The 25,316-nt window shown below is 33.1% G+C and overlaps 2 protein-coding genes across 2 annotated transcripts; both read left to right on the top strand.

The window, feature by feature from the left end:
• The first annotated feature begins 6,875 nt into the window (after positions 1 to 6,875).
• Positions 6,876 to 10,334, top strand: LOC110779606 (uncharacterized). The gene is made up of 4 exons (XM_021984098.2): positions 6,876 to 7,103; positions 7,533 to 7,634; positions 8,264 to 8,448; positions 10,014 to 10,334. Exons 1-4 carry the CDS (start codon positions 6,980 to 6,982, stop codon positions 10,098 to 10,100), a joined length of 498 nt encoding a protein of 165 aa, XP_021839790.1. The 5' UTR covers positions 6,876 to 6,979; the 3' UTR covers positions 10,101 to 10,334.
• An 11,254-nt stretch (positions 10,335 to 21,588) lies between these two features.
• LOC110779598 (ABC transporter G family member 8) lies at positions 21,589 to 23,643 on the top strand. Its single transcript, XM_056838358.1, has one exon. The coding sequence runs from the start codon at positions 21,736 to 21,738 to the stop codon at positions 23,554 to 23,556; it is 1,821 nt and encodes a 606-aa protein (XP_056694336.1). The 5' UTR covers positions 21,589 to 21,735; the 3' UTR covers positions 23,557 to 23,643.
• Positions 23,644 to 25,316: the final 1,673 nt, after the last annotated feature.

Here is a 25,316-nt window from a genome sequence, read left to right as displayed (position 1 = left end):
AAACCTAGTTTATTTAAAAGATACACTTGGTCGGGTACGGGTATTAAGAAAAATAATTGAATGAAATAAAGTAATAAAACAAGTAGGTTGAGTAGATATTTTAATAAGAAAAACAAGTGGGACCATGTCATTTTAGGGAGTGGAGGGTTGGGGTGGGGTGTAGATATATTATTTAATTAGATGGTGGAGTTGATAAGTTACTAAAAATGGCAAATGTATCTCTTAAATAAATACGGTCGGAAAAGGCAAGTGTATCCCTTAAATAAATACAAAGAGAGTATTTAGTTAGAACAACAGTGTTGCCCCTACTTCTCTTACATGTGAGTTCCTCGCACAACGGCTAGGGATGTGCACGATCCGGTCCGGATCGGAAATTGGACCGGAACCGGACCGGAAATTGGACCGGAACCGGATCGTACCGGACCAATAGATTCTGATCCAGTCCTCGGTCCTTGAAAATACACGATTTCAGTTTTCCGGTCTGGTCCGATCAAAACCCGGAATTTTCCGGTCAGGACCGGTACCCGGAATATAATTTTAAATATATAAATTTTAGATAGAAGAGTCTAAATTATAGCCCACATACATTAATCTCCTCCCGCAAAAAAAAGACTTTGGAGAATTTTTTGTATATCATTGGCCTTTATCCATTTAAATTAAGCTTATGATTTGATGTATGTCATACTTAAAAAGAAATATAGATCGTAAAAAGATAAAATCGTAAAAACAAATTGAGTTTAAGATTGTAAATCGCAAAAATTAAAAAAACTCGGTCCAAGCCGGTCCAAAATCGGACCGGACTTGGCTTTTTCGGTCGGTTCCGGTCCGGACCGGATTCTTTCCGGCCCGGTCATCGGTCCGCGAATTCTGAAAATTCCGGTCCACCGGTCCAACCGGTTCCGATCCGGTACGATCCGGTTTTGGACTTGTGCACACCCCTAACAATGACATATTTTAAGATTCATATTTTCAGTAAGTTTCTGTACCACTTTCATCTTCAACCGAGAGAAAAAAAAATGGTGTATTTGGTCATATTTCCCTGTTATTGATTTTCGTCTCCGCCCTAGTTCCACTTGCACCTGTTTCCTCAACACCTCAAAATAGTCCAAAATCCTACTTCCACATTTCCTTTATTTGCAAAACAAATTTAAAATAAAATCAGTTACCGGTACAAAAACAAATAGTAGTAATTTACATGTAACCATTTACGAATTAACAAATGGTATGAAATGACAGACTCCTGGCCTCCGTATTTTATTAAATGGTGTACTTTAACTGACACATAGTTTAAGGAGGGTAAATTAATTTTAATAAAATAAGATATAAGTGAGTAATTTACCAAAAAAAAAATTCACATAAAATTAGTTACCGGTACAAAAACAAATAGTAAATTACACGTAAGCATTTACGAATTAACATAAAATATGAAATGACAGACTTCCGCCATCCGTATTTTATTAAATGACACATGATTTAAGGAGAGGTAAGTTAATTTTAATAAAGTAAGATGTAAGTGAGTAATTAAAAGATAATTGGTATTAAGTTATTCATAAATGTAAATTGTAAGAAGAAATAATAAAATGGGTGAAAGTATGACCATAAATATAGACATATATTATTAATATGTAAGAACATACCAAATATGGAAAATGTACCTAAAATTATGTCAAAGGTTTAGAAAAGTGCATCATTTAAAACATGGAGATCTATGTCCAAATAATATCTTTTTTACAAGATAAAAATATAAAAATTAGCGATTTTGTTTTAGGTGAGAAAATATTCTCAATATATTTTAAAGATGATGAACTAAGGTACGTGTTTATATTTATTTGGGTTTTGCAATTTCACGAGCATATACATTTTAAAGATGATGAACTAAGGCTTTTGGCAAAAATTGTCCACCATTTGTTGGATGGTACTGCGCCCCAAAGCTTAAGGATAAAAGTTACACCTTATTGTCAGACATATACATTATGAGAATCATTTTTGCTAGAATTGGTTTGAGATATAACAGTGACAAGGAGAAAGACAAATCGTTATTGTACTTCAAAAAAAAAAAAAAAAAAAAAAACCTTTGACACTGTCACCACATCTGTACAAAAAATAAAAACTCGAGAACTTGATAACGTGTCTAACCAATAGTGATCCAAGTTTAAGACCCTACCAACTTCATCCTTGAATTGAAGCCCTGGATCGAGGGCATTAGTGAGAGAATCTGAGCTGACAAACACTAAACTTTTTTGAAAGGTTTTTTGCATCATATGCATCATTATACTCTTTGTTGCATTTATTACCTTTGTTTGATTTCAAAGTCAAAGTAGATATATTGTTTCCACTGAATATGAACTTATGCGTTTTTTTTGTGAAGTGGGCTGATGAATTGTAATTCTTGAGTATTTATATATACGCATTGTTAGAGAGTTTATGATAAAGATCTGTGAAATTGTTGTATTATTCTAGAATAATTCAAAAGTTACACTGTTTTTAGAAGATATGGTAAATGTTGAATTATTTTTTACAAATTTACCTAAAAGTTATAATCAACATTTATAATTTATTAATTTCCTAGATTATATAGATATTTTTTAAAAAAAAAAGTTGGTTTATACATATATACTCCCCCGTCCCGGAATACACTGTTTTGAATTTTTACACTATTCACATATTTTATTTTGACCCTATTTTATTTCTAGTATATGAAACAAATGTTAGTATATATATGTACACCGAAGTAAAAGTTAACCTAAAATGCTTAAAAGTTAAGCTTATATATGTAAAAGTTATCTATTTTTAAGTGATAAATTTTTCATTTTAGTAAAACTTATTTCTTCAAAATCACTAATAATGTATAAAATTAATCATTTAACCCTTTAAAATATTTATCTATCAATTTTTTTTTACTAATATAAAAGTTAATCAAAACTAGGTTAAAGTTACAAAGAAAAGGGTTAAAGTTATCTTGGTGTACAATAAATTTATTGTACACCTTGTGCGCGCAAGACCTTTTGATATATTGTTGGCTTTATCTTAATATATATTTTCAAAATATAAATATTTTATAAGTTTTTATAATATATAGCTAAAGATATTGGTGGTCAAAGTTGTATATTGGCAAACGTGTCCAGTCAAAACAGTGTGAATATTCTAGAACGGGGGGAGTATATAGTAATTTCTACTTATATTTAAAAAAAAATTGGGTAAGGTGAATCTTTGGTGGGTAAGGTATGTAGGTATGTAGTGGATCGAGTAGATGATAAAAATGGGTTATGATTATCGTGGTAGATGATGGGACAATTTGATAATCGAATTTTATACCTAACATGAGAAATGAGAGAAAATGAGAATATCTATTTATCTTGTACTTTCATTTTTTTTTTTAATGTAACATATATACATGACACACAATTAAACAATGATAAAAAAAAAAAGGATAAATGAATAGTAAAAATCAAGGTCCAATAAAAAAGCAGGTTGTGTGATTTAGGTTTAATTTAAGTTAATTAAATGGTCCCTTTAATTCTTTATATGTCTCCTTGAATTGTGTGTTCAGAAATAATGTTGCAAATAAAAAGAAATACGTAAAAAAATTTAAAAAAAATGGAGGAAATGTCACTTAGTTTATTCCTTTTTTTTATATAAAAAAACATCAATTACTAAAAAGGACATAGAACATTTCTTGATATAATCTATTTATTCATAGAATTTGTGTGATATACATAGTAGTGCCAATTTTGAAAAAATATTAATTTAATGACGAGTCAAACAAGACCCAACATAAATATATTTAGCAATATACTCCGTACATTTATCTATAGAGTAGTAAATTTCATTATGGGTGAAATCTTTGAATATTCCAAATAGACTATCCAAACACCTAGAATCGGAGGGACCATATGTTCGTGAAAAACATTTGACCCCTCTTCGTGAATTAAGCCATCTGAGACAATGGGATACAATAAGAGAAACATCAGGGGGAAAACTTTATTCGAATCTCTTTCCCAATATTTTGAGAGTCCGTATTTAATCGGTAATCAACATTACAACAAATAGTGATTAATATGTTAATGTAAAAATGTTCACTCTTACTCTTTAAAATATCCTATGCAGTTTAAATCTATGTAAAATAATTTGTTACGGAGTATAATTTATAAACCGTGCATCGCACTGGTACTATACTACTAGCTAGTAATACACTAATCTCGATCACGGTTGTTAGCTTAATTCATAATGAAGCTCCATGCAAGCTCAAATGAGCCACCCTTGTATTATTCTGCTTTTTCTTGTGTTTTGTTTCTACCATTCAAGCTATAAGTTCAATCATGGAAGTTTGTAATAAGTTTTGCCAAATAAACCCAAAAAATAACAACTTTAATGATAGCTTTCCTTATCTGGGGTTTTAAAAGTGCGTTTAATTCACCTGATTTTCACGAACTTATCTTATTTGAACTTATTTTAGTTATAAATTATATTTGATCAACCCTTATTTTTAATGAACTTATATTATTTGAACTTGAACTTATATTATAAGAACTTGAACAAGTAAATCAATTTCTTTTATATATTATACGAATTACGTACTTTTATGAGGATGTAGGCTCAAAGATCAGATCAATATTTAACGAGTAGACACAACGTCTTGCACACCGATTGTAGGTCAAGATGTTGCTTTTACATTCCGAGCCTTAACAATAACTTTATATCGCCTTATATACCGATTGTATTATCTTTGTCCCATATGACCTGGTGGTTGTTATTGAATGAGACATTACAAAATTATAACGATGACAACCATCACCAACATGGACAAACATACAATATAGTTTCCGTATTTTTCTTCTCCAACCTTCATTCGTAGCATTTTAAAATCTATCCAAAGTACTCTACACTATAAAAATACAACATGTTTTTGATAGAGTATAAAACTAATCTTGGGGCTTCAACCATCAGTTTAAGTTTTTGGTTGAGTTGGCTCTTTGACATGGTATCAGAGCCAATGTGACGCAAAGGTCACGGGTTTGAATCTCATCCACCCCTCATTTCAAAGTGGAATATTTCGCGCTAGGTATGAGGAGGCATATGCTGCATCCACACTTCAAGCCCAAGAGGCTTTCATGTGAGGATGCGTGATAGATTATAAAACTAATCTAGGGACTTCAACCATCAGCTTAAGATACCGTTATTAATTAATGATTGGATTTCATATCGCTAACCCGTCATAAAAGCGGTCGTCATAGGTTGAAATACAATTATACATATGGTAATTTACAATAACATTATACTCAATACTAATCCCCAATTTTAACTCTTTATTAAACCTAAAACATTTAAAATATGCGCAATAATTTTATTTTATTTTTAAAAAAGAAATCTTGAATGGATTCCCTGATCTACATAACAAAGAAAGTACCGACAAAAGTAATTAATTACTGATAAACAAAATAGGGTAACAAACCAAGGGGGAAGAAACCGATCCGACATTAGTGGAAGCTTTGGTAGACTCAAAGAGAGCAGGCCAAGCTTCGGCAGGGCCCATCACAACTGGGCCAGGCCTACCTTTGTCGACGGGTCAATTTAGAAGGCTTCTTATTCCGCACGGGCTTTTTACCACCCGCATTGCCACGTACTTTTTGTATGTATGTGAAATTCAAGTAAAACTGTTAATTAACGCAGGCTCAAAATACAATTTCAATTTCGATATCAATATTCAACGAGTAGACACAACACCTTATATACTGATTGCAGGTTAATATGTTGATTTTATATTCTGCGTCTTAAGACTCTTAACAATAACCTTATCTCGTCTTACACACCGATTGTATTCTCTTTGTCCCAGATGATCATGTGGTTGTTATTGAATGAGACGTTTCATACCTTGTCGTAGTTGTGGGTTTCTCAGAAGCCACAGGATCATGGTCGAGACGAAATAGCACACAATGGAGCATAAATAGGCATGTCTCACCCACGACTTTTTAGTTTTAGCTTAGGGTTTGACCCCATTTAAAAATTTTGCAGCCAAAAGAGAATTATAAGCCTAGAACATGACTAAGTCAACTTGTCTATCAATTTTATCAAATAAAAAATAAAATACACTACTCTATATATCAACATGATGCAAGCATGTAGCGCACTTGTATTAAAAATATACAAGTAAATGATTTCATGAAATGATTTCTTGAACAGGCCTTTATCAATCTGATGATATTTTTGTAAAGATTATTTTGTATTTTTTTTAATGTTGGATTATTCTTGTATGGACCTATTCCACCATAATATTATTGTAGCCTAAAGACAATAATTTACTCTAACACTCTTTTACATACATAGTGACATTTATTGTTTACATAATGACTATAATAAATTAAACACTGATTTTCATGGATATAGTAACCATTTTTTGAACCCTATAATTTTAAAATAGATCCATGACTTAAAATCACATTATTCAAGCACAACATTTACTAAAGATACCAATTTGATATGTTTTTCATAATAATTCTAAAAAACACGTTAAAATAAATTAAAATCATGTTGTTGATACTTATTTTTTAAGCATGGTCCACAATAAATTTAGTGTGGACTAAATCCATTTAAAAATTAGTGCTTAATTTTAGGATTAAGATGAGAATGTAGATGACCATTGATTACATTCATACTTTCGTAGACTTGCATCTTGATCAATAATAATGTGAATTTTCTTAGAAGAAATAAAAATTTCCATTAGATAAGAGTATACAATATGAATATAATCAACTCTAAATCATCTTAAAGTCAACTTACCATTTCTATCCAAAACAAAAAGTCAACTAACAATTAAGTTTCCAAGCATTACTAATTTACTAAACTAACAAGTGGAATTAAATTCTATAAATATTGTAGAACTCAAGATCAGATCAACTCCCAACACCACCAATTGGCATCTTCTTCTTTTTCCATACACAACTTTTCTCTCTTTTTCCTATTTTTTACACTAATCTTGATTATGGATGTTAGATTGTTATATAATGAAGCTTCATTCAAGCTCAAACGATCCGTCCTTTTGTTATGTTTTTGCTTGTTTTTTGTTCCTTCCATTCAAGCTATAAGACCAACCATGGAAGTTTGTAGTAAGTTAATTTTCTACATATTAAACTCGAAAAAGTGTGTTACATACTTTAATCAACGAACAAATATTTCCATCTTCTATTCTCATACTTTTTTTTTTGTTTCAGAATAACGGACACATTTAACTTTTTAAGTTTTATTATATAGTTTTTTACTAACATATTACAAATAAAAGTTATTAGGTGAAATGTTGTTAAATAGCTATTAAGATATACTTACATAATTTATTATTATTATTATTATTTATAATTTTTACATTTCTTTACGCATATTAATGGCCGAACTATTATACTAACATATGTGCAAAGGTGAAATGTGTCGGTTATTCTGAAACATAGGGAGTGTTTTAGACATCGAAGTCAATGTCATGAGCACTATTATTACGTAGTTTTTGTTTGTATGAAATTCATGTAAATTCTTAATTGTTGCAGGCTCAAAATCCAATTTCGATATCAATATTCAACAAGTAGACACAACGCCTTATACACCAAAAGCTGGTCAAGATGTTGATTTTACATTCCGGGTCTTCACATGTAATCTTATCGATTTCTGGCTCTTTTGTATTAAAAGAGTTATACACTTATACTACTATGGGCTAGTTTGCTTGACACTCTAATATATGGGAAGTTTGATTTCCTAGGAAGTGAAGAGCAAAGAGGTTGTTTGGTTGACATGTGTATAGGAAGTGAAACTTCATGGGAAGTTGTATTTCCCCCCCAAATGGGGGAAGTGGCTTACCTAGTCCTCCCTAAGTAAGTAGAACTTCCCATGGGAATTCTAACTTTTTATGTTCAACCAAACAAGAATACTCAATTCCTAGGAATTGAAGTCAAAATACATGAGAATTGCAAATACAAGGGAAATATAACTTCCTAAGTACAACCAAACATCACCTATATATATAACGATACTCTTTATGTCCCATGTGGTTGTTATTGAATGCATGTGGAGTAGGGAGGGAGTTCAAGTGGGGTCATGCCACCCCACTTGCCAACAAAAATTACCAAAATTAGTTAATTTTTCATTTTTTTAAAAAAAAATACTTCATTTCAGTTAAATTTTCATTAAATTTTAAATAGTAACCCTACATGTCCAACTCATCACTACCTATATTTTTCGGGTTCACCACTAATTGAACGTGGAGTTTAAAACTTTGTCGTAGGGGTGGATATCTCAGAAGCCACAGGGATCATGATCGAGACGAGCCTCGAAGAGGTTCAACCCAATCGAACATCGACTGAAATATCACACGGAGGACCATTTCCCCTTTGCAGTATCACAACTTGTCCCATTAGACGGATTTCGTATTTTACTTTCACTACCCGCCATAAAATGCGATCTACCTGGGTAAGTCACTACACTCACTTCCTAAGTCTTCCTCATTTTCCTAAGCTTTTTTTATTTTATAATTTTGTAGGTACAACCGGTTGTATCTTATAGAGTACATTTAAGGCTATTTTTTCGTGCTCATTTGAGAAAATAGCTAAGAAAATAGCCTTGGTTATAAACTTATACGGCGAAAAATCCTAACTTCTCGACGTATGTTTTGTTATTTTTGTACTTGGATATATTTAGACTTTTGAGTAAGTGTTACAAAGGATTAGTATTGGTAGGCATTGTAGGGGTGACAATTCGTATCAATGGGTTATGTTTGGGTTTGGTTTCGGGTTGATTTCGGGTTGTGTCAAAAAATATCAGTAATATTGTAAAACTTAATATTACTACCAAATATGCTAAATGGGTCAAATCAGGTCAATTTCAGGTCATTCAGATTGGGTTCAGGTCGGGGTTGGGTTTCTCTTAATAACTTCAGGCCGGGTTCGAGTCGGATTATCAGGTCGGATCAGGGATTGCCAACCAGTAGCACACTAGACTCGATCTCGAATCTCGAAATTTTAAACAACAAAAAATTGACCTTCACAATAGGTATATCTAAATTTAGAAGTGTTAGCCCAATTTTCTCATTGAGAATCTTCGAAATATTTAAGGAGTAAACACGTGGGTATAACTTACTCTTGAGTGTAAGATGATGGGCCCTAAAATCAATAATGGGCCAGGGCTCCTATCAGGTCAACTTAAACCTTATTAGTGGGTCCTAAAACCCATAACGAGTCAAGAACCCCATCAAGTCAACTCGAACCTTATTAGTTATTAGTGGGGAGGAGAAGGAAAGAGGATTTCCTTCCCAAAGTGTCTCAGACTAAGCCCATATTTACCACACACAAAATGCAAAGTACTTGTAGAGTACTACCTCCGTTTCAAAGTAATCTTTACAGTTATTCCTTCCGTATTTTTTTAAGAGATACACTTGGTTGGGCACGGGTCTTAAGAAAAATAAAAGAAGTGGGGTTGGGGTAGATATTTTAATAAATAAGTACATTGGGGACCATGTCCTTTTGAACAAGTGGAGGTGGGGGTGGGGTGGGTGTAGTTGTAAAATTATTTTTTAATTGGATGGTGGGTCATAAAGTGTAGTAGATATATTATTTAATTAGGTGGTGGGGTTGATAAGTTACCAAAAATGGCAAGTGTATCTCTTAAAAAAATACGGCCGAAAAAGGCAAGTGTATCTCTTAAAAAAATACGGAGGGAGTACTATTTACACAAATATTAAGATAAAAAAGATAAAATGTGTAAAAAGGTGGTTGGATATAATAAAGTATGGTAGATGGTTAAAAAGGTGAGTGCGTGTAAGAAAAAATGAATAAAGTAAGAGAAAGTAAGTGAAAATTTGTAAATGTTATAGGGTAAGAGGGGGTTAAGATAGTAAATTTTTATGCATAAAGATAGAATAAAGCAAAGTGTAAAGAACATTATAAAACGGATTAAAACGAAAAGTATAAAGATAATTTTGAAACGGAGGTAGTATATGATGGTATCAAATAATTTACTCTATTATTTTGATGAAACAGGGCTTTACTCGACTTACTGTGGATCTAAAGAACCACGACTCTTCTCTGTGGGCTTGTGTCAAAATGTACTTTTTTGTTAATCCTTGATAAACTCTGAAGGGGCTCTTCCGAATGTGACATTGCCGGGTCCTTAACTTTGTCCAATTACAAATGGGCAAAAAGGGTTTATATATGTGTCTTATTGTACACAAATTCTCAGTCTTTGTCATTAAATTAAGGACTTCGTTAATAATTTTAAGTAACTGTTACACGCTTTTGTGGTATTGTTAAGTTTTTTTGTTAAGAAATGTCATCTCACTACATGCCGCTTACTATTCATCATTGACATGGCGCTTTATCATCTTATGTAATTTCTTGATCATACCTCTTTTATTATATTGTTGGAAAAAAAAGTTGGGCAAACGTTTCGAACTTATGCCCCTGCATCTGTATAATCGCGTCATTATGCCACAACTCATTTTATTGTTTCCTTTGCGTTTAAAAGTATATTACCTCAAATTAATATAATTAGGAGCTATTAATCTTTACATAATCAAATTTATTAAAGCATACACAAAGCAACATATATTATAATCTAACAAATTGAATTAAATTAGATTCAAAGCAATTAAGTTATATAATAATCTAATTGATCTATTTTCTTTTACTATCCTAGGCATAACACGAGCCAACAACTTATGTCATGTTTAAGGCATAGTATTTTTCATCTGTATTCTAATTTTCCAGGCTACCGAGTAATACCCCATATTATACAGCTAGTTCAAATGTCCAATTTGTATTAAAGAACATATTACCAACAAACAATAGTCACTATTGCTCTTATGACTTATTCAAATCCACAAAAAATTATTGCCACCAACCTAGTTTATGAATTACTACCTCTGTTTCTGAAAGTTCTTTACGCTTTGGAATATGTGCCCAACGTATGAAAACTTTGACCGTAAATTCTCAATATAATATACATCAAAACGTTACATATATGATTTTTGTTAGATTAGTTTCGTTATGTATTTTCAGAATATCAACTTTTTATAATTTTTCCACATACGAAATTAGATATATTAGTAGTTACATATTGCATTGGAGTCTGTGCAAATAGTGACTGTAAAATACTTTCTGAAACGGAGGTAGTATGACTTTATGAGTGGATTGAAATGTTGGGTACAACTGAATCGTACGTACTCGGCTCATCCCATTCTGATAAAATCAAAATTTTAAATCAATAATTCTTAACTTATTTAACTATTGTGTTTAACTTATTTAAGTATTCAAATAATTAAGATTGGATCAAAGCCTAACTACCTTTTAATCTGCTCATGTAAAACAATTGTATAGATGCATGGAGATAGAGTTACCGTTACTTCCTCCGTCTCATTTTACTCTTGATATCATAGTTTTGGATCATAATCGACATTATTAGTTTAATAATTTGTAAGCAGGTTCATCCATTTACTAGTGTTGTACGGAGTATTAAAGAATAATATTGTATTGACGCTTGATAGTTTACATAATCAAAGACAATTACGATTTACGATAAGCAACATACATGCATGTTGATGTAAAATTAGGTGATATGGAGTAAATTTAATTGGGCCAAGCCCATGTCAGAGAAGAGTTTTGACCACATACAAACCTAATGTGGATAAGTTCCCTTCTATAAGAATTGAATATCTAGCGTAGCCCACCAAACGTATATGTTTTTATTCTTTCCCTCTTCCAAAGTGGGACAATAGGTATGATCAAGTTCTTCCCTCCACATTAGATTACGCCTAATATACAACGTAATACTTTTTGGTTATTTGTATCAATAAAGGATTAGTATCTAAAGAAAATTATTCCGTGTCCCTTTTTAATTACAAACTTTTAAGAAAGACGGCCTAATAAAACCAATTTGTTAAATATGAAATTCAATTAGTTAAGCAATGAAACCAATTAGTTATGCAACCGAACCCATTAGTTAAACATTGAACCAATTAGTTAAACATTGAACCAATTAGTTAAACAATGAAACTGATTAGTTAAGCATTGAGATCAATTAGTTAATATTTTATGAGTTTTAGTTAATTATAAGTTTGTTCAAAAATAATAACTGCTACCTCCGTTACAGAGAGTTTTGACTGTAAATTCTCACCATTATAGTATATGTTAGGCGGTTAATTTATCAAAACTTATTTTAGTTATAAATATAGAAGATTTTACAATAGCTACATTAAAATGGTAGCCACCATAATGTATTTAATCTGAACCATTGAAAAAAGTTGATCCATCTAAACCATTATTTAGGCTGACTTTTAATTTATTATAAACTATTATAATTAATTTAAATTATTTTTCAATAAAATAAATACATTAAATATACCCTACTTTCTTTCACCCACGATCTTAGAGCAGTTTCTATCTAAAAATAAAATCCCTACTTGCCCGCTACTTTTTTTCCCCATTGTCATCCCTTTTTATGCTCTTCACAGTTGCTAATATTTGCCAATCAGTGCTTTAAGTATCTAAACGACGTCACAATTACCATTTTATTCGATCAACCCTAATTCTTTCTCCTCTAATTTAAATAACTGAAATCTCACCTCTTATCTTACCTCTGATTTAAGGACTTATTTTAATTTCGAATTCCCAAAGAGATTCATATTTCAATTTACTTGAAATTTTAAATTTCCAACGAATATTCAGATTTTAATTTGCTAAGTATATGGTTTTGAGTTAGATGAAAAAAACTGGAAATAGATGTATGGAGTATTCGTTGATGTTTTTGGTAAATGATGAGACAATGGGCGTTTATCAGGAATTTCATGATCTCCAAGAATAAGAAAATACCAAAAAAGTAAAATAAAAGTGAACGTGGGAAGATAATTTGGTGATTTTCTATTTTTCTATTTTTTTGTTATTTTTATTTTTTTGTTATTTTTATTAATAAAAAGTCATCATAATCAATGGTTTATATGAGTCAACAATAATAAAAGGTTGAGATTCAATATATTATGGTGGCTACCATTTTATAGTAGCCATTGAAAAGTCTTCCATATATATATATACACCGATTGTATTCTCTGGTGGTTGTTATTGAATGAGACATAACTAATAGAATATGTAAATATTAATTTTATAAATATTCTGTAAAATTAGCTTCCTAATTTCTAGCACTATATTCCATAAAGTTAGCCTAGTCTAACGTTAATTTGTACGCTAATTTGTAACTGATGCTGTGTATATATTGGCATCACACAATGAATGATAATCAGGGATATATTCACTTCTCACAATAACAAAATTATAACGATGATAACCATCACCAATATGGACAAACATACAATATAGTTTCCGTATTTTTCTTCTACAACCTTCATTCGTACTCCATCCGTCCCTTAATACTCGCACCGCTTTTTTTTTCGGGCCGTCCCTTAATATTTGCACCGCTTCTATAAATGGAAATATTTATCAATATTATATTATTTCTCACACTTACCTATTACCCCACCTACACCCCTACTCCCTACAAAAAATCATTTAAAAATCCACACTCCCCTCTCACCACTCCCCACCCCGGGGTTGTTTTTTCGCATATCAGATATGTGTGGAAACACACATATCAGCTAAAAGACAAATAGCTAAAAGACAAAATAGGAAGTACCATTCTGTAAAAAAAAGTACCATTCTGTAAAAAATAGTACCATTCTGTTAAAAAAAGTACCATTTTTATTTTAAAAAGTACCATTTAATTTCTTTTTTGTCCGTTTTCCTATTTTGTCTTTTGCTATGATATGTATTTGCAAGCACATATCTGATATCCGAAAATACTTCCTCTCCCCACCCCTTACACATTTCCCACTACCTATATTAAAGTACTTTACACAATTACACCACAAAGATACAACATGTTTTGTTCGTCGATATAAAAACCAATTAAGTCCCCATATCCAGCACCACCATGCAATACAATTTCTCCTTCATTCATAAAAAACACATACCCGAAAACACAAAATGCCCTCTTTTAAGGTTAGAAATGCTTTCTTTGTCCATGGAAGGAAAACTACAAGAAATTGTATCATTATCGACAGGAAATCCCGTCGCTAAACGTCAATAATCGTTGATTGATGACAGAATTTTATGTCGCGAACCCCGTCATAAAAGGAGCCGTCATTAATGAAAAATTCCGTTATTAACATCGTAAAAGACATGTGCGACGGTTGTTTAATTGGTTGTTAGGTCCGTCGCAAAAACCTTTGGCTTAAGCTTTTGAGACGGGATTTTTTACCCGTGATTATTAAGTTATCATTAAAGATACAAAGTCTGGTAGTGCGAAATTATCCACTAACTTATACTACATCCGTTTCAAAAAGTTCTTTACGCTTTGGAAAATGTGTCCAAAGTATAAAAACTTTGACCGTAAATTCTCACCATTATATATATCAAAACGTTACATGTAAGATCTTGTTAGATTGGTCTCGTGATGTATTTTCAGAATATCAAACTTTTATAATTTTTTCACATACGAAATTGAATATATTATTAGTTAAATATTGCATTGGAGTCCGTGCAAATAGTAACTGTAAAGATCTTTTTGAAACGGAGGTAGCACAAATGGTAATTTACGATAACAAATAAAATTATACTCAATACTAAAGCACCAATTTTAACTCTATATTAAAGCTAAAACACTTCAAATATGCGATCTTGAGTGGATTCCCTGATTACAGAACAAATAAAATACGGAAAAGACAATTAATTACTGATAAACAAAATTATGGTAACAAACCTAGGGGAAGAAACCGATCCGACATTAATGGAAGGGCTTTGGTAGACTCAAAGATAGCAGGCCAAGCTTCGGCAGGGCCCATCACAACTGGGCCGGGCCTACCTTTTTCGACGTGCGGGTCCATTAGAAGACTTCTTATTCCTCACGGGCTTTTTACCACCCGCATTGCCACCGTTGTCGGAGTTTTCAGCCGGAAAACGGGGACATGAACATCTTATCTCACCTGTAGCCGATGGCCGCCGTGTCGGAGATGCGGAAAATTCAGATTCCTGAGCTCGAATCATCTGAATCAACATAGACAACGATGTCCGTGTCGGATGTGCGATAAAGTCAGATTCCTCATCTCGAATGATCTGAGTCCACGGAGACGATCCGGTACGAAGGCAGGAGAGAGAATCATCAGAATCAGTCGTAGCGGCGGCAACGACGGTGGAGGTGGTGGAGGAAAGAGGAGGAGAAGGATAGGTGTTAGCCGGAGCTGCCATCAAAATTTCCAAAAATAGGGTTTTTTTTGTTTTGTTTTTGTGTTATGCAAATCACTTCACTCTTTTATACTCCACTACTCGTAGCTTTTTGGCCCGTTTATAGGAAGAGTGGAAGACGAAAATGGGGTGCTTTTTTTTTTTTTTTTTTTTAAATTTTTTAAATGAAATGAACTCCTTTTATGTATATTTTTTTTAAAAAAATAGGAACGACGCGAACGGAGAAAATATTAAATACAGTACCGTATGCAATAAGCTGTTAAATATTAATCTAGAAAAATATAGAAATATGTGATTGTAATTTATAATCTAGAATAATATTAGAAAATATTTAGGAGGTAGACTAGAAAAATCTAGTAACTAAAATGTCTATAATTAATTAACGGTTTTTTCATGAAATACCCCTGAGGTTTGCAATAATGCACCAAATACCCCTGCGCGTTTCAAAATTCATTGAATACCCCTATTTTTTCCGTATTGTTCACCAAATACCCCTATTATGACTTTCCGTTAGTCCTCCGTTAAGTCATGTTTATAATTCACCAAATACACCTATTTATAAACTTTTTGCATAGTATACACCTATTTACAAAGTTTTTTGCACCAAATACCCAAACAGCTTATACCATTAATAATTGAATTTGAAGAACAATACATCTGAAAATTGAAGAACAAAACCCATAATATTGAAGAAGAGAATATTAAATTTTGAGAGTTTAATTCCTAAAATCGAAAATCTAAACTACAAATTCGAATTCCAGTGTCTATAATCTCTCTCTAATCTACCTAAATTCTGTTGTTTTTCGCCCCTTGCTACTGCCGCTGCTATTCTATGCTCACGAAGAACTCAGCTCCAAAATCTAAAATAGGAAAACCAACGAAAATCAAAATCTGAAAAACACAAACAAATGTTGCTCCAAAATCTCCTCTAATTTCATATGCTCCCTCGAACCAAAGAGAAGAACATAAATGCTGAAGAACGAATTCGAGAACGAAAATCTGCAAAAAAAAAAAAAAAAAAACGAAAATCTAGTTCTATATTCTCTCTTAATTGTTGCGCTACCCTCTATGCTCTCTACACTATCAATTTTTGTTCTCCGTCCTTCGAATCCAACCCCCGAATTCCAAAAAAAATCAGCCCAGAAAATAGGGGCAACATGAAATCTGAATTCAGCATCTTCAATTTCAACAGAAATATGAATTCATGTCCTACTGTCTTCATCATCACCTTACCCTAACTGAATTCATGTTCATGGGCACATGCCTAACCCACATATCCACAATTTCATCTTCAATTTCATCTTTGTTCATAATATTCATCATCACCATACCTAACAGAAACCTCCCCTTGTTCATCAAACTTCAATTCACGATTTCAATTCACTAGAAAATTTGGGTTCGGTTATTTGGGATATGAGTTAGCAATTGATTTTTGATGAAGATGGTTTGAGAAGGAAAAATTGTGGTTGGGTTCACCATTTTGATACCCAGGAAAAAGAGATGTGCGAGTGAGAGGAGAGAGGTGGGTGAGAGGAGAGAGGGGATTTAGAGTTAATTAGGGTTCATTAAGTGTTAATTAGGATTGGCATTAATTCACCTCAAATTACTCAGAAATACAAGCTCGGTAGTTCTGCGAATCCACCATTTTCGCCATTTCCGCCGACGAAGGTTGAAGGTTGGCGGCGAAAGGAGAGGACTAAGCGCGGCAGCAGCAAAGGAAGGAGAAGACGGTGGCGAGAGAAGAGAAACGATGAAGAAGAAGAAGAAGAAGAAGAAGAAGAAGAAGAAGAAGAGGGGCGAGTAATTAAGAAGAACAGAGGAGATGAGATGAGAGAGAAGACATTAGATTTTTTTTTAAAAGTTAAAATGTAGAATATTGGGTGAATAAGGGCATAAACGTAAATTAACGCTAACGGAGTACTAACGGCCGTTAAATCCAAGGGTATTTGGTGCACTTTAAGTTTAAATAGGGGTATTCTATGAATTTTGAAACGCGCAGGGGTATTTGGTGCATTATTGCAAACCTCAGGGGCATTTCATGAAAAAACCGATTAATTAATTATCCTAAGTAAAATCTAGATAAATGAGGAGAATAGAATAATCTAGAAACTAGAATACAACCACTATAAATATGTTGCATTTGCATAAGTTTAGAGATGAGCCAATCAAGAGAGCTCCCACAGAAAACATAGTGAGGGTAGAAACAAGAGTTTAGCAAATATTGTTGTACAATTGTTGTACAATATATTCTTATTAATGTAATCAATGATGAAAATACAATTTTGTTATATAATTGAGATCCATCAAAATTTACGCGTGCGTCCTCAAAATTCTATCATAAACTTGTAACCAGCCATTGAAAGACTTAGTGGCTTGAAAAAATTGTCACTTGCGAATCTAATGTGCCGAGCCAATGTACAATACTCCCTCTGTATTTTTTTAAGAGATACACTTGCCTTTTCCGGCCGTATTTATTTAAGAGATACACTTGCCATTTTTAGTAACTTATCAACCCCACCATCTAATTAAATAATACATTTAATATACCCTATCACCCACCATCCTATTAAACAAACATTTTCATAAACTCACCCCACCATCCACCCACCAAAATGACATAGTCCCCACATATTTAATTATTAAAATATCTATCCAACCCCACTTGCTTTATTATTTTATTTCATTCAATTATTCTTCTTAATACCCGTGCCCGGCCAAGTGTATCTCTTAAAAAAAATACGGAGGGAGTACCTTGTAGTTTGTCATTAGAGATACACTAATAGTCCATTAGTCCTTGCCTTTTTATTCGGGTCTTGAAAAAAATCAAAACCTTAAGCACATCTAGAACCGATGAAAAGTAAAAACATTAAATTGTACCGTAAGATGTATTTGCGTATGTTGGAGAAATTGGGGTTTGGCCCAAATTCAGTACCCCATTTTGACTAGAACAATTATGGCCTTAGAGCAACTCCAATGGTGGGCTACAAGATGTTGTAGCTAAGTTTGTCACGTCAAATTTATAGCTACAATTGATTAAAAACTACAAGTTATCACATTGGTGGGCTACAATACTTTGTAGCTCCCGATAATATTTAATTTAAATAATTTATTAATTTGAGCTCTATTTTTTTTTTGAGCTACGTAGCCCAAAATAGTTACAAGGTTTTAATAGCTGCTTATGTCATTGTTGTACCAATGGTGAGCTACCTGCTCACAGTACATGTTCATTTTTTTTTGTGAGCAGGTCCATTGTGTAACCATTGGAATTGCTCTTACGGGTCATTGCATCAAAATTCAATTTCGGTATCAATATTCAATAAGGGTGAGATTATCTCTAGTTTGGAGCTAGAATCTTCGGATAATGTGTAAAAGACTACATCAAGTATGGAGGTTGGTTTAAAAATAAAAAACTCACTCAAAACTGACTTAAAACTCCACCCAACCAAATTAAATCATGCCACGTCATCATACTTTACTTAGTTGAATTAGGATCATTTTTAATATTTTTATAGGGAATTAATAAATTTAATTAGCATGACCTGACCTAATATCAAATACGGAGTATAAGGACCAGTATACTAGGGCCCCCTATATTATTTTTCGCCCTGGGCTCATAAATTGTCGGGATCGGGCTTGGGAAAGATCCTTGGTTGTACGGTAAAAAACCCCAAGTTCTCAATCTCTATTTTGTTATTTTTTTACCTGTCTACATACTTTTTGAGTAAGTGTTATAGAGGATTAGTGACGGTAACAGTCTGGATTTGATCTCAAATCTTGTGATTTTAAACACCTAAATACGGAGTAATAAATGATATTCACATTAGATACATCTAGGATTATAACTTAGAAGTATTAGGCTATTTGCCCATTTTTCTCATTGAGGATCTTCTAATAATTTAAAAAGTTCCCTAAAAAAAAAAAGAGGTAATCTTGGGTATAGATTACTCTAAATGTAAGATGATGGGCCCTTAAACCCATAATGAGCCAAGAGGCCCAAGACTCCTATCAGGTCAACCCAAACCTTATTAGGGGGGAGTGAAGATGATACGAAGCCCATATTTAGCCCCACACACACAAAAGAAGAAGTATTTATATACTTGTCTCATTGTATTATTGTAACAAATAAGCTACTCACTTTACTATTTTATGAAACAAGGCAATAGTACCGTTGACCTAAAAAACCACGACTCCTCTCTGTGGGCTTGTGTTAAAATGAATCTATACTAATATATTAAAAGACGTTTATGAAAACGTATATGTGTCACGTATACCCCCTCCTTATTACGCCACGTCACCGCTAATAAGCATCATGGCATGTTGACAACCAAAAAAAATCATGTAGCAAGGATCGAACATCAAACCTCATGGATAAAAGTTTCATTTCTTACCATCTTAACTAGCTACAATGTATGTTATTTTTTCCATATAAATGTAAAATACAATCTTTTAAAAATGGGTACATTTTTACAAAAAGTAAACCCTACTAAAAGTAAAACCCGGAGCAACACTCGGACCAAACACTAGTTTTTTCGTTAATCCTCGATAAATACTGAAGTTGGCTCCTCTTGATGTGCGTCATTAGCAATTTTAAGTTATATATGAAATAAGTTTAAATTTAGAAATGAAATATATATGCTTTTGTGCCAATGTAAAAAAAACACTTCCATATGCTTTTATTTAGTTGTATTGCTGAAGGCATCTATAATCTTAATTCTTAAAGGTGCGTATTTTTCACCTTAGGGGAAAAAAAATGTTTAATAAGTTCAAATAAATTAAGACTAGTCTTATATGCACGCGATGCGTGTGGGATTATATAAAAGCTTTAAATTGTATTACTACCACTAAATATAAATATTAGATTAAAAAATATTCACAAAATTCATATTTTAAAATATTAAGGTTATACAATATGAACATACATCTAAATAGTGAAACAAAGTAATCATACCCTTTACATGACAAAGAATCTAAATCTTAGTACCAAAATAAAGAATTAATATAGAACATCAAACTTTAGGAATTAATAGAGCCCTTCTATTACAATTAACCACAAAACAACATAATTCTGAATTATACAATTGCAACAATAAATCTTATTAGATCAAATAAGTTCATATCAGGTCATATACGTTACAATTAAATCTTATAAATTAACTCTTTAGATAACGCTAGGTTTCATCTGATAAAAAATCGCACCTTGGTTCAATAGTCCAATTTGTATTGTATTATACAAATATTACCTCCGTTTCAAAAAAAATTACGGTTACTATTTGCACAAATATTAAGACAAAAAAGGAAAAATTGGTTGAATATAATAAAATATGGATAAAGTAAGAGAGTATTTGTAAAAAAAAAGGTGGATGATTGTAAGAATAAACTGAATAAAGTAAAAGAACGTGGGTGGGAAATTGTAAATATTGTGGAGTAAGAAATGTAAGGTAGTAAATTTTCATATAAAAAAATAGAATAAAGTAAAGTGTAAAGTACATTATCAAACAGACTAAAACAAAAATTGTAAAAATCATTTTAAAACGGATGTAAGAGTACATAATTACATATTGCCAACAAACAATTGGCACCAACCTAATTTATGAGTGGATTGTAATGTTGGGTACAATTGAATTGTACTCGCTATAATGATTGTCCGTTTTCTTGTTCTCATGCATTTTTAAAGAATCTGCTTTCTCTCGATCGTTTCTTACAACTCACCCCGTGACTCTCATTTGTTTGTCTAGCTCATCACATTCTGATAAAATCAAATTTTTAAATCAATAAATTCTTAACTTATTTAACTATTGTGTTTAACTTATTTAAGTATTCCAATAATTAAGATGGGATCAAAGCCTAACTACCTTTTAATCTGCTGATGATTCTCATGTAAAACAATTAGATAGTTACTCCTTCCGTCTCATTTTACTCTTCTTCGACCATTTCACTTTTTTATGATAGTGTTTTTTTTTGTCAAATGAAACAAGTAAAATAAGCTGAAATAAATGAAACACAACATATGAACTTCATCGATATCGTTTTTTTTACGATTTATGTTTTTAGAAAACTAAAAATAAAAATATGATCGAAAACTGCAAAGAGTAGTTTACAGTTTCCTATTAACACTTTACAAAGTCAACCTGACTATTATGTTGATAATAAAATTTCAATTTACAATACAACCTAAATCATACTACGTACTACGTATAATTTAAACTGAAAATTAACAATGATACCAAACGGACCCTTATATTTATGTTTTTAATTTTCTGATTTTTTTAATTTTCTTGATGGCAAATGTTAGATGGATTATGAAACTAGGTAGCTCAAACAATTCCAAAAGGTGGTATTTTCTACGACACATTCCAAGTACTACAAAACCACATGAAACTCCACTCCACTCCACTCCACTTGGCCACATCAAAATCAATCTCACATGTAAAACTCCCTCATTTTCTCAACCCATTAATACAAGCCTTACCTTTCAATGATGGAACATCATAGCCCCACTCCGTCTTCTCCGCCACCATCACCACCACCACCACCACCACCAAAAACCTACAAACTAACCGCCACTTCCATCTCCTACACAAAAACCACCACAAACAACTCCACTACATCATCCTTCACACCAACCTTCCTCTTCAAAGATTGCACCTCCACCCCACCAACCTACATTCTCCAAGACATCTCCCTCACCGCCTACCCTTCCCAAATCCTCGCCATCGTCGGACCGAGCGGCGCCGGAAAATCCACCCTCCTCGACATCCTTGCCGCTCGAACATCCCCCACTTCCGGCACCCTCTTCCTCAACTCCCACCCCATCTCCCCTTCCTCCTACCGTAAACTCTCCGCCTACGTCCCTCAACACGACGCGTGTCTCAACCTCCTCACCGTCTCCGAAACCTTCACCTTCACCGCCCGCCTCCTCCACCCCACCTCCTCCTCAAACTCCATCTCCGCCGTTGTCACCACCCTCTTATCGGAGCTCCGCCTAGGCCATCTATCAAACACTTCATGCCAAAAAGGCTTATCCGGTGGCGAAAGGAGACGAGTCTCGATCGGACTAAGCCTATTACACGACCCCGGAATCCTCCTCCTCGACGAACCAACCTCCGGTCTCGACAGCGGTTCAGCCTTCAACGTCATGCAAACCCTAAAATCAATCTCAATATCTCGACATCGAACCGTCGTCGTTTCAATCCACCAACCAAGCTTCAAAATCCTCTCAACAATCGATCAAATCCTCTTACTATCAAAAGGAAAAGTCTTACACCATGGAAGCTTATCTTCCTTACAAAACCACCTCACTTTCCATGGCTTCATCGTCCCACCACAACTCAACGCTTTAGAATACGCCATGGAAATACTCAACCAACTCCCTATCCCTCCATCACCAACCCACAATAACACAAACAATTACGGTAACAAAATCGAGATAAAGGAAAAGATCAAGTACAAAAGCTCACGTGTGCATGAGATCATCACACTTTCTAGAAGGTTCTGGAAGATTATATACCGAACGAAACAACTTCTTTTGACAAACACATTGGAAGCACTCATTGTTGGTCTTGTATTAGGTACAATTTACATCAATATAGGGTATAACAAAGAAGGGATTCAAAAAAGATTAGGGCTTTTTGCCTTCACTCTTACGTTTCTTCTTTCTTCCACAACCGAAACCCTACCAATCTTCATTAATGAAAGACCAATCTTATTAAGGGAAACTTCAAGTGGGGTTTATAGGGTTTCTTCTTACCTTATAGCTAACACAATCGTTTTCCTTCCTTATTTGTTAATCATTTCTATAATTTACTCTTTTTCGGTGTATTTTTTAGTAGGTCTTTGTGCCACGTGGCTGTCTTTTGGATACTTTGTGCTAGTGATATGGGTTATTGTACTTATGGCGAACTCTTTTGTCCTTTTCCTTAGCTCGGTGGCGCCGACGTACATCGCCGGAAGTTCGTTGGTGACGGTCATCCTCGCCGGATTCTTCCTCTTTTCCGGCTACTTTATTGGGAAGGAGAGTATGCCTAAGTATTGGGTTTACATGCATTACTTGTCAATGTACAAGTATGCCCTTGATGCTTTGCTTATAAATGAGTACTCTTGTCTTGTTAATAAGTGTTTGGTTTGGTATGAAGGGAGTAAGAGTTGTATGGTGACGGGGCATGATGTGTTGGAAAAGAGAGGGTTACATGAAGGGCAAAGATGGAATAATGTTTATGTTTTGATTGGGTTTTTTGTTCTCTATAGGGTTCTTTGTTTGTTTGTCTTGATTAGGAGGGTTTCAAGGTCCAAAAAATGATGTTAATTAAGGATCAATAACAAATTATTGTGATTTGTTGAACATATCAAATTAATCTCAAAGTCTCCAATTATTAATTCGTGGGCATATGTCTCTATTTATAGCAGAAAAATAATATGTTTATCTTTCAGTTTAATAGATTTTTATCTTATATCATATAATATAACTCTGTTACTTGTAATATTCTGCTAACTAGGATACTGACGTTATTTCGACATAATTATTTCCCTTTCACAAGATTACTAAGATAGATAGACATACAAACATGAACAAACCTATGGAATAAGACGTGGGGCATGCATTATTATTATTATTACACATACGTACGAATTCTTATGATTGTCAGGAAACAGATTTTTCGTCGTTTTATCCTATTAATGTAGACCATTATAGTCAACAAATGTTTGTTATCTAGCTACGTTTATGATTAACAATTAAACACAATTATGTAATGAGCTTCACTGCATTTTCTACTCTGAATTTCGCAAGCCTCCACTTTCATCTTTCTGTTATGAATTCGGGGATGTTTGGTTGTGAGAGATCGATTTGGAGAAAAAATGATTTTAATTTGAGGTGAATAATTAAAGGTCGTTTTGACCACTTTAAAAACCTAATGAGAGTATTTGGTTATGAGAGGTTTGGAAAAGAAATTTGGGATGAAAATTAATTTGAAAAAGCTCAATATAGAAGTTTTTGCATTAGAGGTTTGAAGAAATGAGTGTATACGACAACTAATTTGTCTTAATATTGTTTAAAATTACAACTCTTACCAGCACAAATAACTTTATGTCAATGTCCGATTTTAATGGCCATTTTACACATTAAACACCTACTAGTAACAACTAATTTCTCAAGCACTTAACACAAACCGTTAATTCAATCAGTTAACACAAAAAGCTAACAAGCAGCTAATCAAGCCAGCTATAACAGCTAATCAAGCCAACTAACACCTAATTAATTACCAAACAAGGCTAAAGTACCTCAGTCGGGTAGCTGATTAGCTTAAGAATTACTCTACTACTAGTAGGTAGAAGTTGGCCATCAAGGTAGTTGCTTTACAAGTAATTACAACAAATTAAAGAAAATAGAAATAAAGATTGCAATAATTGGATTGGCCACAAGCAACAAGAGGAATCTTGGTTTGTGGTAATGAGATCGAGCTAAGGTTTGGAACTTTGGATATTCAGCAAATAGGAAAAAAGATGTCACGGGTCCTTGTCAAATATATCCAAAATAGAAACAGTATAAACATCCAAAATTGTGTTTAAAAAGCATAATAATGGTGTTTTTCTTTTCTTTTGTTTTATCTACTTGCACTATGTTTGGTTGCACATGATTTCCTAGGGGGGAAAACATTCACGGGATGTTAACTTCCAACTAGGAAAATACCACATGTGAACTAAGTTGCATGTAACTAAACTCTTCCCAAACAGGCCGCAAATAGCGGGAAATAACTTTGGCACACCAAAAAAATGATTTTGGCACACAAACTGTGAGACAATTTTCCACGCTCTAATCAAAGGTGGTGTGTTCGTATGCAATGTACCAAAATTAATATAAGACTGGTGTGCCAAAATCAATTTCTCAAACAGTCTATTGTTTCTTAGATTAAAACCAGTAATAAGAAGCTTAATTAATTTACAACATAAGTTTTCACCCACCGTACATTCAAACATTAGACTTATACGAGTAGCATTATAAGACATAAGTTACTAAATTAAGAAAGAGGCACGGGGAGTGGCCCGAAAGCCCCATCACGC

This window comes from Spinacia oleracea, chromosome 3 (assembly GCF_020520425.1).
Source record: "Spinacia oleracea cultivar Varoflay chromosome 3, BTI_SOV_V1, whole genome shotgun sequence".
Taxonomy (NCBI): domain Eukaryota; kingdom Viridiplantae; phylum Streptophyta; class Magnoliopsida; order Caryophyllales; family Amaranthaceae; genus Spinacia; species Spinacia oleracea.
This window is presented reverse-complemented; position numbering and strand designations above follow the sequence as displayed.